Source organism: Anopheles cruzii, chromosome 3, assembly GCF_943734635.1.
Source record: "Anopheles cruzii chromosome 3, idAnoCruzAS_RS32_06, whole genome shotgun sequence".
In the NCBI taxonomy this organism is placed as follows: domain Eukaryota; kingdom Metazoa; phylum Arthropoda; class Insecta; order Diptera; family Culicidae; genus Anopheles; species Anopheles cruzii.
The window spans coordinates 46,184,940-46,196,219 of NC_069145.1; the positions used below are offsets into that span (position 1 = coordinate 46,184,940).

At 49.6% G+C, this 11,280-nt stretch overlaps 1 protein-coding gene across 1 annotated transcript; it reads right to left on the bottom strand.

Moving 5' to 3' along the window:
• Nucleotides 1–979: 979 nt before the first annotated feature.
• LOC128270487 (major facilitator superfamily domain-containing protein 6-like) lies at nt 980–2,685 on the bottom strand. The gene is made up of 2 exons (XM_053007891.1): nt 2,305–2,685; nt 980–2,248 (listed from the first exon to the last, which is right to left on the bottom strand). The coding sequence occupies exons 1-2, from the start codon at nt 2,683–2,685 to the stop codon at nt 980–982; spliced, it is 1,650 nt and encodes a 549-aa protein (XP_052863851.1).
• Nucleotides 2,686–11,280: the final 8,595 nt, after the last annotated feature.

The following is an 11,280-nucleotide window of genomic DNA, read 5'->3' on the forward strand; positions in this document are numbered from 1 at the left end:
ATCAGGCCACAAACACAGCGTCGTAACTGGTCTTCGAATCCACCGCAGATGCGATCCAGTGCGAAACCATTGCGCGGGGCCTCGATCGGCATCCGGTTTCCGAAAACAAAGTTCATCACTTTCTGGAGCAACTGAAAAAAAAAACAAGGAGCCCACTCTATAAAGCCAACCCAGCGGGGGCTGGGTCTGCTGCAACTTTTCGATGGTTCTGCGGCGCCGTAACAGCCACGCAAACAGCTGCATTATTCAATGTCCCGATGCCGGTCCGCTGGGCTGCAGTCCCGGAAGCCGGGACCGACCAAGAAGTTTCGCCCAAGGCGGATGGGCCGAAGTTCTTAGAAGAAAAACTCCGCTCCTCGCCTCGCCGGCGGGGCCCGGACATAAAGTACTGGGAGCGATTGGTTCGTTCGCCGTGGCGCCGGCTGCTTGCAATCTGCAGCCCTCACGGAAGGCTGGGTTCTTGAGGTCGGGTCGAGAATAACGATTGGAAACTTTATTAATAACGAAAATCAGCATGTGGTCTACGCGCGGCGCTCGTTTCGATTCCGGGGGGCCCATCATCATCGGTGCCGGTGCGGTGAATGGTGAACCACCAATCACGCGGCCCAGGATCGGGCCCGTCGGAAGAACCGCCCGCCCGGTCGAGGGTGGTGGCCGTTTCATTAAAGTTTAAAGTATCTGATTGCAAAGTTCGCTCGTGAACTTGATTAGGGACCATTCTTTATAATAGACTTTTTTTTTCGCCCGCCCTTTCCGTTGGCACTCGAGGACTCGAGGGCGTGCGGGCTAGAATCGATCTACGAGGCCCAGACCGTCACCCAGATTGAAAAGTTCCAAAGGTTACACGCGAAAAATAGTAAGTTCGTGGGCTTTGCGTTGACGAAGTTTTGCGGCGGTCCTCTTACGCCTACTACGAACGCCACAGCGCGGTGCAGGCAGGTGAGCTATTCTGTGGTACCCTTGTGGAACCCACCGTCGGTTATCCTTTCCCATCCAGCGGTACGGCCTCCTCGGAGCCGGGTGTTTTGGGCTGCGGCAACGAGAGTGCACTTCCGAACGGGTCGGCTTTGGGCACGATCGATGCGCTTCGCTTCACCAACTCGGCCAGGACTGGGTTCTGGGTTTGCTCCTGCTCCTGCTGCTGGTCGTAACGGTGCAGCCACAGCAAGTGTACCAGCTTGTACGTGACACCACAGCCCACCGCCGTGTAGCCCACGTATCGGAACGCCATCCGCAGTCCAACGCGCGCAATCAGAAACCCACCGACGAACGCACCGATACCTTTGCCGAGGCAAAAGTGTACCATTCCGGCGACTCCGATGAGGGTTGCCACCAGGGTGCTGGGGGCCAGCACGGCACAGTACGTAGTGGCGACAACCCACATGAAGTAGCACGAGATGGCTTCGTTCAGCTCGATCGGAAAACACCAGAACGGGTCGTCGATCCAGGAGTAGCCGAGGATGCGTAGGCCGTGCGCGAAGAACGCCAGCACCAGCAGATTGACGTGGCCGACACGCCCGGTGATCGCGCTCAACAGATACATCATCGGGATGCTGGTGACCGTACCGACGGTATAGGTCAACCCGAGCAGATAGTTCGGCGATCCCATCGAGCGCATGATCACAAACAGGTAGCTCTCGATGAAACCCCAGAAGTTGCCCAGCAGAAACAGGAACACCAGGAAGGCCAGCACGTGCGGATGGCGCAGGATGCGGCCCATGTTGCCGACGATGTTGGCGGACGGTTTCTTCGCCCCGATCGGCAGCAGGGTGACGGCGACGAGCGATCCCAGGAGTAGCGCATCGTTCGTGTAGAATGCTGGTCCGTATGCGGTGTCGGTGTCGCTCGAGCTCAGATCGATCAGCAGACCGGTCAGGGGCGTAAAGATGGCCATGCCCACGCTGGAGTAGAGCTTCTGGCGCCCGAAGTCACCACCGTGCTGCTCGATCATGTCCAGCGCGATCGGATCGGTCACGGTGATCATCGAGGCGAGCATCAGCGATGCTACGAAGCGGACCGCCAGATAGGTCCAGAAGGTCCGATCGTACTCGCTGGCTCCGCGGATTCTTGGTCCATTCTCGTGGACCGTGACGGTTGCGTTCAGGTCGAGCGTTCGTCTGGTGCACTCAGAAATGGAGTAAATGCCGCAATCCTCCGTTCCGTTTAGTAGTAGTCGGAGGGACGTACCGCTTAACTGTTGGCAGCCCTGGTTAAGTGGCCAAGTGGGCGCCGGGCAGTGCGTGGTTCCCTGGAAGAAAGCGTCCATTAGTCCATTGACGGCTCTGACGTCGAGCGATCTCTTACCTCTGCCGTCAAGAACGTTCCGTCCGGTGACAGACGCACGGTGAAGTTGTGCTCTACGACGCCAACCGGTCTTGGCGGGATCAGGTGAAGACAGTGGTGGGATAGCGCGTTGAGCACGATGGCCGACAGGAGCACCGGTTTGTAGCGTCCGAAGCGGTCGATCAGAAAGCCGGTGAGTGGTGGGCTCAGGCAGGAGGTAAACAGTAGCGTCAGATAGACGGTGGCGATCTCCTCCACCGTCAGGCCGATGCTTTGCATGTGGATCGTCAGGTATGGGGTGAGCGAAGAGAATGCACCGAAGATCAGGAACAGTGACACCTTCAGGAGCACGAGTTGCGGGTTGACTCGCCGGTCGCGGTGCCTCTGCTTGGTGGGGTCCATAGAACTCTTCACAGTCACTTCGCACAGTCGCGCGACGCTCACGCTTCGACCTTCCACATCGGTGTGGCTGCGGGTTTGGAGGCGGCGACCCGCCGTGGTCTCCAGATTACCGGATGGCCCTGTTTAATATCGTAATCTTGACAATTGAGGCACACAAAGATACGACGATGATCCACGCGCGAGTCGCGGAGAGCACGCGAACCGCTTATCAATTAACGTGAGTACGCTAAACCCGCTTCGCCGTCAGTTTGTGCACCGCCTGGTGTCTGGATTCGTGACAACAGCTGGGCCTATAACAAGTCCACAAGGTGCGTCAACATAGAATTGGCCAGTTGCGAACCAGAAACTTGCCTAAATATAGACGCTGGCGGAAGATGTGATCTTGGGCGAATGCTAATCGGTGCTGGAGCTCCGGAACTCCAAACGTCAATTGAGTTCTTGTGGCGTGAAATAAATTTCCCAATATTGCACAATATTGCCGCGGTTTGCGATTCCGATCCAGCGATCGTTACCTTACCTTCTCTTACCTTGCCACTTCACACCGGTTCCGTTCCAAACACCGCGATGATGGTTTTGGAACTCACGTAGTAGTCCCGATTCGGGACCTCCGGGCTCCGGAAGTGGGCTGCAACGAGGAAAAGATATCCATCAAGCCAGACCACGACCCTGGAGCTGGTGGTCTGGAGAACCGTGAACGCGAACTCCACGTCTGCAGGGGTTCCGTGGCCATAAAACTCATTCCAAAGTTCTATCATTGCAAACCATTTACCGGCCGACGGTTGGCCCGTTTTCGGCGGTTCCGGCTCTAGGTCGTCAGCCAACTGGTGGTTCGTACGCTACGCCGAAATGTCAACCGACGGCCCTCGTGGCATCTCGTGAGGGAGAACCTCCGTCCGCCAGGGCGCAAGCTGGAAAAACATTCCGAAAGTCAAAAGTTTTGGTAATGTGCTATCGGATGCGGACGGACGGCGACGAATGACGATTACTCGGGCACTCCAGTTCCGTTCCCCTTGTTGTTTTCCTTTCCGTGTGCCCAACCCGAACCCAGCTTCCGTTTCCTGCTTTCACGATGTTTTTTTTTTGTTGCCGTCTGCCGTGCTCGCCCTGCCGCGTGTGGCACAGTGGCGGGTGGCGGTGATGGAAAACTTGGGAAAAACTTTGGAAAATATTACGCACCGGGATGCGAACGTCGCCCCGTCGCTCGTTGCTGAAGTGAAGCGATGCGCAAGGAAATGTTTTATTTATTTTTCCTGGCAACATCGGCGCGATTGACGAAGACGTCACCGAGCGACCCGAGCATCGTTTCGTGACTGCTCCAGAGGCGGTGGACGACCGCCTTAGTTTTTGACGAGGTTTTCCCGGGCCCGAAGCGCGGTACGGTACGGTTGGTACGGGGGGCCAGGACGAGTGCGATGATTGCTGCTGACGATTCGGAGCCGGTGTTTACGCTTTCCACTACTCACAACATTATGCTGACTACCGTTATACATGTTTCATTAGCAGTGGTTGGCATGTTGGGTTAGAAATAATATTTAAACCGACTTTGTTCGCGCAACGTTTCACTCGCTTCCTACACCTCTCGGTTTGAAGAACAATTGTCTCGTCTCGACCCAACAAATGGTGGAAAACTAAGACGTGCGCTTATGGCACAGTTTTTAACGGGTTTTTTGGGCCTTTTACGTGGGTCAGTGAATTAGCTCGCAGACGAAGCGCAATCAGATCGAATAATTGATCAGGACTTTTAAATGTTGACGTTCACAATCAGGAGTTGAGCTGCCTCTATTGTAATTCACCTATCGTTGTGAACTAACTGTTGTTGTGTAAGGCAAGCTCTCAGCTTCGAGCGTTTTAGCGGGTCATACTTTGCGGGTGGAAGTATTGTGCGCCTTTTGTTGAAGAAGATTCGGACATTTGACCCAAAAACGACGCGTAGCAAAATGCTGTGCATTTGATAGGATCAACATGGAATTGTCCATTAAAAGGTTCTGGAGAAGCCCCAACGGTCATTGCAAACTTACACAGCCAACATTTGATTTTTTTAAAGGTTTTTTATTTAAATTTATTTTTCGTTACGATTAGGGTCTTAGGGTTAGAGATTAGGGTTAGATGCAGCGTCTTTGGAGGCTATGCCTCTTGGCAGCACCAGGCGAAACAAAGATAGTGGCCATAGTGCCCACGAGGAAGAATTCACAAAGTATGAGTCCTCACAACTGGTTTAAGCCCTTCTTCCATCAAAAAATCCAATGAAAAAATGTGTTGTCAGCGACGGCGTTTTTTCATTACCCTAAAAAAAAAAAAGTTATGCCTTCAGAAGACTTAGCACTCGACAAGCTTGGCATAATTCAAAATAAACACCGTTCCGTGAATCAACTGAAAATTCTGGAACAAAGTCACACTTGCATTTGCCGTAGTGCCCCCGCAGGAGTGCAGGATTACGCAACCGAATTCTTCGCGATGGCGTAATTTCGGGTTGTCAACAAAGCACTTATCGCCGTCGTCCCCAGGACGAAAATTAACCCCACGCCCGCCGGAAGCGAAGAAAGCGACGGGCGGGGTTGCCACAGGCCCACCTCGAAACGTCGCGCATTGTGCAAAAGCGTAATAATCAGAACCGTAACTCAAGCCGCGCCGGTCGCATTTTCCGACCGAGGAAAGTGTGTCCGATGGGTACTCTCATCGCCGCGTGGTCCGGTGGTCGCGAAGGGGGGGGGGGGCCCCCCCCCCCCCGCGGACATTAAAACAGCACGCAATACAATAAAAGACTCAAAATAATTCTTCGGAAAAAATCACACCTTTTAAAAATAAAGAAAAACGAAACGCGACGGCCGAGGCGGTATCGATTGATGGCCCCGCCGGGAAGGTGGTAACACGCGCGCGGCAGAAGGATGGAGTTTCCCCGGCACACCCTCCCTGGTCACAATTCTGGGTTTGGGGTTTGTAATTTGCTTATTGCGAGAGGGAAAATCAAACGTAGAACAAGAAGCACATCACGCAGAAGCGAATGCCGTGGCGATAGGGATTGAGATCTTGAGGTTTCGGATGCGAAGTGACAGTGTGAGAAAATAGAACTGACTCGGCAACGCCGTGAGCTGGCCGCATGCTCGAAGATTTATGACAAGTCGTAAGCCACCGGTGCTGACCCGCCCGCCACGTTTATGCAGTCCCCGCAGCTGACCTCGGGGAGTCGCAGACGTCGTCGGACGTTTCCATCGGACCCGTCGGATGGCGATCGTTTCTAGGAATTGATCTGATGCTCAACTGAAGCCGGCCAGGAGGGCACGATGGCAGGAATGACAATGAAAAACGAACTCTTCTGCCACTGCTGCTGCTGCCGGGGAACCGGCAACGGTTGCTTCACAGTTGCCCTGCCGCAACCATCTTCGCCGGGCATTCCGCAAGGGTCGCTTCCTTGGGACAATTAAAATAGAATCATCAAGACGCCGTCGACGCCGCCGCCACCGCCCGACCCATTCCACCACCCGCGTGGACGGCGAGCCACGATAACCCAAATAAGCACGAAACATTGAATCACGCCGTGGCCGCGGAATGTGCGCTGCATGTCGCGCTCATAAGACTTTTAAGAGTTTCTGGGAGTTGGGGGCCCAAAGACGCCGCCGCCGTAGCCGCCAGCACTTTGCACGGGGTGGTTCGGTTTTATGGTTGAGTTTTAAACTTTTATAACATAGCTCACTGTCTCACTCACTCCCATTCGGGATGGAACTGGCACATAGCCGCGGTAAATCTCTTTCGATTTTCACTCAGCAAACCCAAGCCAGGTATGCTGCATAGGGCAGCCAGACAAATGGCCGGCCAGATGAAGTTTACGCCGGAGAAGTGCCCTTTTTTGCAATTTCATTTCCGACGGTTACCCGTTAACGGTGGATCCCACCTATCTGGGTCACTGGTCTCTGATATTCAGCCTAATGTTGGTGGCTTCAATTGGGGGCAATGTATTGGGGTTTTTTTTTTCTTGGTGTCCTACTTTCGGTTTTGTATCGTTCTAAGCCCACACATTTACTTATTTTTGTTCCGTTATCATCGCCGGTTTGACTTTACTAAACGAAATAACCTGCAAGAGTTTAACGAGAACGTGTCGAAGTGGGTCAAGCATCCTCTTTCTAGTGGCAAATTGAATTTAAAGTTTCCGAGTGTTTGGTTTTCGGATGGATTGTTGGAACTTTCATTTAATTCTCTTCGCTCATTTCATTCATTCAGGAATACCGTTTCGCACCGTAGATAGGCTGTCGTTTACCATATTTTCGCAAGCATGCAATATCAGCGGAGGACTTGTTAGAAACGTGACATTACGGGGTACTCATTTGATAAAATTTGTGATTCTGTGCTTTAAGTTAACAGTTTTTTTATTGTTTTTGACACGTAACAAAATCAAATCCCAAAAATCTTTATTAATGATACGAACATGAACAAATATTAGGTTGGCTAAAAAGAAATCGACGTTTTTTTGGTGAACTTCAAAACTTTATTTAAGATATTTCCAATGGCCCGATTTACGTCAAATATGCACCGTTTTGTTGGAAAATTTGTTGCCTTTTTAAAAATATCTTCATATTGCCTCTTTTATAGAAGGCTTAGTCGTTATTGGCGAAAAACTCGAGTAACCCATTTTCACAATCCTTTTTTGATCTCAGTTTTTCATCACTTAGGAAATTTTGTAATGCGCGAAAAAGGTGTCAATCACTTAGTGCAAGGTCCGGACTATCCTGTGGATGCATTAAAACTTCCCAATCAAGATCCAGGACTTTCTGGCGAGTCACTAAAGACGTGCGTAACATTTCGTTGTCCTGGTGGAACACAACATCTCTTCCGTTGGCCGATTCTGGTCGTTTCTGGTCAATTGCTAGCTTCGAACGGTTTAGTAATTGACAATAGAGATCTAAATTTAGTGTTTGCATACAAGGAAGCAACTCGTAATAAACGGTTCCTTTCAAATCCCACCATATACCCAGTAGAACATCCCTGGCCGTGAGTCCTGGTTTGACCACCGGTTGAGCTGCTTCAGCATGCTTAGACCACGATCGTTTTCACACAGTATTGTCGTAATTATCCCATTTCACATCCCCAGTGCCAATTCGTTAAAGAAATAGTTTGATTTCATTCCGTTTTGCCAAAATATCGCAGATGGAAATTCGAGCCATCATGTTTTTTGGTGTAAATAGGGCGTCGACCAAACATCGAGGTTCTTTGTCAATCCAGCTTTGCGCAAATGCCTTAAAACTGTTTGATGGTTATTCTTTAGCTCCTGGCCGATGTTCTGATTACTAACATGCCGATCTACTTTGATTATTTCTGTGATTTTATCGACATTTTCGATGACGTGTCTGCCTAGGCTTTAACATAAAAAATAACTGAAACGTGACAACGAAACCAAATTTTGACCCAGCTAGCTGTTAGAGTTCGGCACCATGAACACCATGCGAAATTTCAGCGGCCTAGCTTGAATTTTCAGCTTTATCGGACAAAAACTGTAAAATATACCGAATTTTCTCTGCGTTGACCTCCATTGTTAACACCCTGTAACTCACAAACAAATGGAACAAACAAAAAACAATAAAAGCATTTTTTGAAGTGTAAAGAATCAGCTTTAAAACGAGCCTAAACTTGAAACTGTACGATTGATACTTCACGAGATATCGATCACTAAAGGCATCTATCGTGAAAAACGTCGATTTCTTTTTAGCCAACCTGATATTAGTTGAAACATGTCGATTCGTCCGATCTATGACTCTGACCTTGGATTCACTGGCGCTGAAAATGATTCGGTAAATTATTTGTTCTAAAAATCAAAAGAATTCGATGGATTTTTCAAAGGAAACCTTAAAAATAATCGAATCGAATTAAATTAACTTAACAACAGTAAATCGATATTTGTTCTACATAACCAAGAGAAACAGGTAAGACATAAAAAGTGCGCACAAACGGTTAACATAACCATGATCATATTTCTACAATAAAAATTGTTGCACTGCTGACGGGCAACGTGTACAAAACAACACAATTGCTTTTAAAACATTGCACGTACAATACACACATTCATGCTGTTTAGTTCCCTTGCTCCTGTAGCATTCAATCATAGAAACACGCCCTCCGTGCTCACTCCGTCTGAGTCATGAGCACCTTTCGACGGGTCACGTTTCAATGTTTGGTACGCGAACGCGGTACATCGAACTATGTTGAGGTGAAAGATCGGTTTCTGGTTCGGTGTGGGAAAAGTTTTCCCACAATCGTAAGCTGACCCCGCTGATGACGATAACCACCACGACTTACCGTCGATGGTGAGGAACGCGTTCGTGGCGATCGAAATTCTTCGGTTGATTGTTGCGTGGCGCTCCTTCACTGTCAAAATCACACCACCGCAACTCGCCGATTGTTCTGCGGTGCACTTAAAAGGATTTCATTTTTATGCTCCCTTTAATAAAAGCATAAAAACGTCCCCAAGCGTGAGCCGAGCGGCAGAATTTATCAATATATAAACGGCCCGGTGCCGCGGAAACATAATAAATTGTTTAATACCTGACCGACTGAATGCATATTTGTGGATGCTGCGCATTTTTTCTCGCACACACACACAGACAAACCTACGCAATGGACGCAAGGCAACAAAAAAAGAATCGTTGCTGTTCCTATTTACCTCACATAGATAGCTATTGTTTGAAATAAGCCGTTTTACGCAACTAAAAGGTGCTGCAGCCACCGGGTTTTTCCGCGCCATGCGTATTAATCATATTTATGTGTAGGTGTGTGTGTGTGTGTGTGTGTGACAGTGTGTTCACAAGGCTGGCTGGCTGGCGGGTCCGTTTTTGCCCAATCCCTGATGACGGCGTGCAAATTTGTACAGCTGCTCACGTTTTAATTTGTGCACGCTCGCTCCGACACAACGGTCAACATTCGACGGGTTGGCATTTATTGTTGTTTTTGCTATAAAACATGTTTTCAATTCAAGGTACATCCATCCTATTACTGGCAAGGGACTGACAATCCATTCGGTTTTGTTCGGAGTATTTAAACTCATTTACGGTTGTATGGGCTGACAGGAATGACGAGCCCGTGATTTTCCGTCCGGCAGCCAGATGTGCATTAAACATGCAGATTTGTGGGGGTTACTGTGCAGTTATTGACAATAGTGTTACGGAATTTCACGCATCCTGAAAAGTGTGTGGAAAAAAAATCGCATAATGATTGATTAATGTGTTTCTCGCGCTCTTTGGTTGATTGATCATATTTCATAAGCGGCGAAAAAATTTAATCAAAATAATGCTCCCTAATAACGTCTATACAATAAACATTCCCGTGCACAATTTTACAGGCATTTTGGTTTTGAACGCCCTGTTACATACGCAAGCAAACGCCCTTAAGCCTTCCCCGATGAAAAAGGTGCGCAAATAATGCCTGACAATTGGATTCCAAATCCGCACGTTACACTGTGGGTTTAAGTTCTTTACCGAACCATGCTGTAATACTTTGCTGCCGACTAATGTGGGTTGGTTTGGTCAACGTTAGGAGAGCGGAGTTGGGGGACCGAGCGTTCCAAATCCTTCTCCCTAAAAACTCGCATTTAACCCGATTATAGGAGGGTGGCCCGGTGAAACGGTGGTGCAACAAGTGCAACAAAACTGGAAGGAAAAAATGGAAGCAAAAGTGTGACACTCCCAGCGATCGGCTGACGAAACGCATTTATTAGCAGAATTAGCCTCGGTTGGTGTGTGTAGGTGGCGAACAGGATTAACACCCCCGCCACACTATCCCGCATCCTCGGATCGGATTATCATTGAATCCTTGGGTGTTTTGTGTTCCTGGAGAGCGCACTGAACAGTGGGACGAAGGTTTCAAGCCACCTAAAAGCACTCCGAGCACTCTGACAGGTGTTTTCGCACACTGTGCCCGAGTTCGTTGTACCACAAATCAAGTGGAACGGTTTTCTCGCACTTTTAGATTAATATTTTAAAGCACACAAATGGAGCGCACCAACTTTAATCCGGCTCGGAGCTTTCAATCTGCCGCTGTAAACAGTCCGTCATTTAAACGTTCTAGTGGCTGCGGAGCTACATTAATTTTCCAACCTTTTGCTGCAACTGCACCGGTGGGTGGTCCTCCTCAGCATGAGCAGTAGCGAAGGAGTTCTGTGTTGGCGCAGACTTGCGGGTCGGTGTAATTCCCAACCCGGCGTTCGGAAGGCGAAAGATAGTTTTTCTTCCCCATTCTGTTCGCCACTGCTTCTCCCCAGCACAGCACAGTGTTATCGGCCAGCCAGCCAGTGGAAACTTTCTGTGCCATTTTCCCAAACTCCTTGCTCCGTACTTGAGGGACTGTAGCGCTTCAGGGCGGCCCCGGATGTGTTGTGGACAACACAGTGGAGCACTCCACGGGGAACGTTATCGCATTAAAAGCATGCCCCCTGCTGAGCTGGATTTTCTTCTCCGGTTTTTTTGTTTTCGGCCTTGTGTTTTGAGCTCCACTCCGAGTGTCCTTCGCCGCACCCAAGCCTTCTCTTCCTGCACCCAGCCGACGTTCGACAATAACATCCCGGCGATGTTCCGTCGTTGCGACAAACAAAACAAAAAAACGACGGCGAGAAAA

What these genes read in the sequence shown, in the direction of transcription:
- LOC128270487 (XM_053007891.1), bottom strand. Translation starts at nt 2,685, where the DNA reads ATGGACCCCACCAAGCAGAGGCACCGCGACCGGCGAGTCAACCCGCAA. An exon ending in GAACGTTCTTGACGGCAGAG is followed by an intron (nt 2,249 to 2,304) that starts GTAAGAGATCGC and finishes GCTTTCTTCCAG; the next exon opens with GGAACCACGCACTGCCCGGC.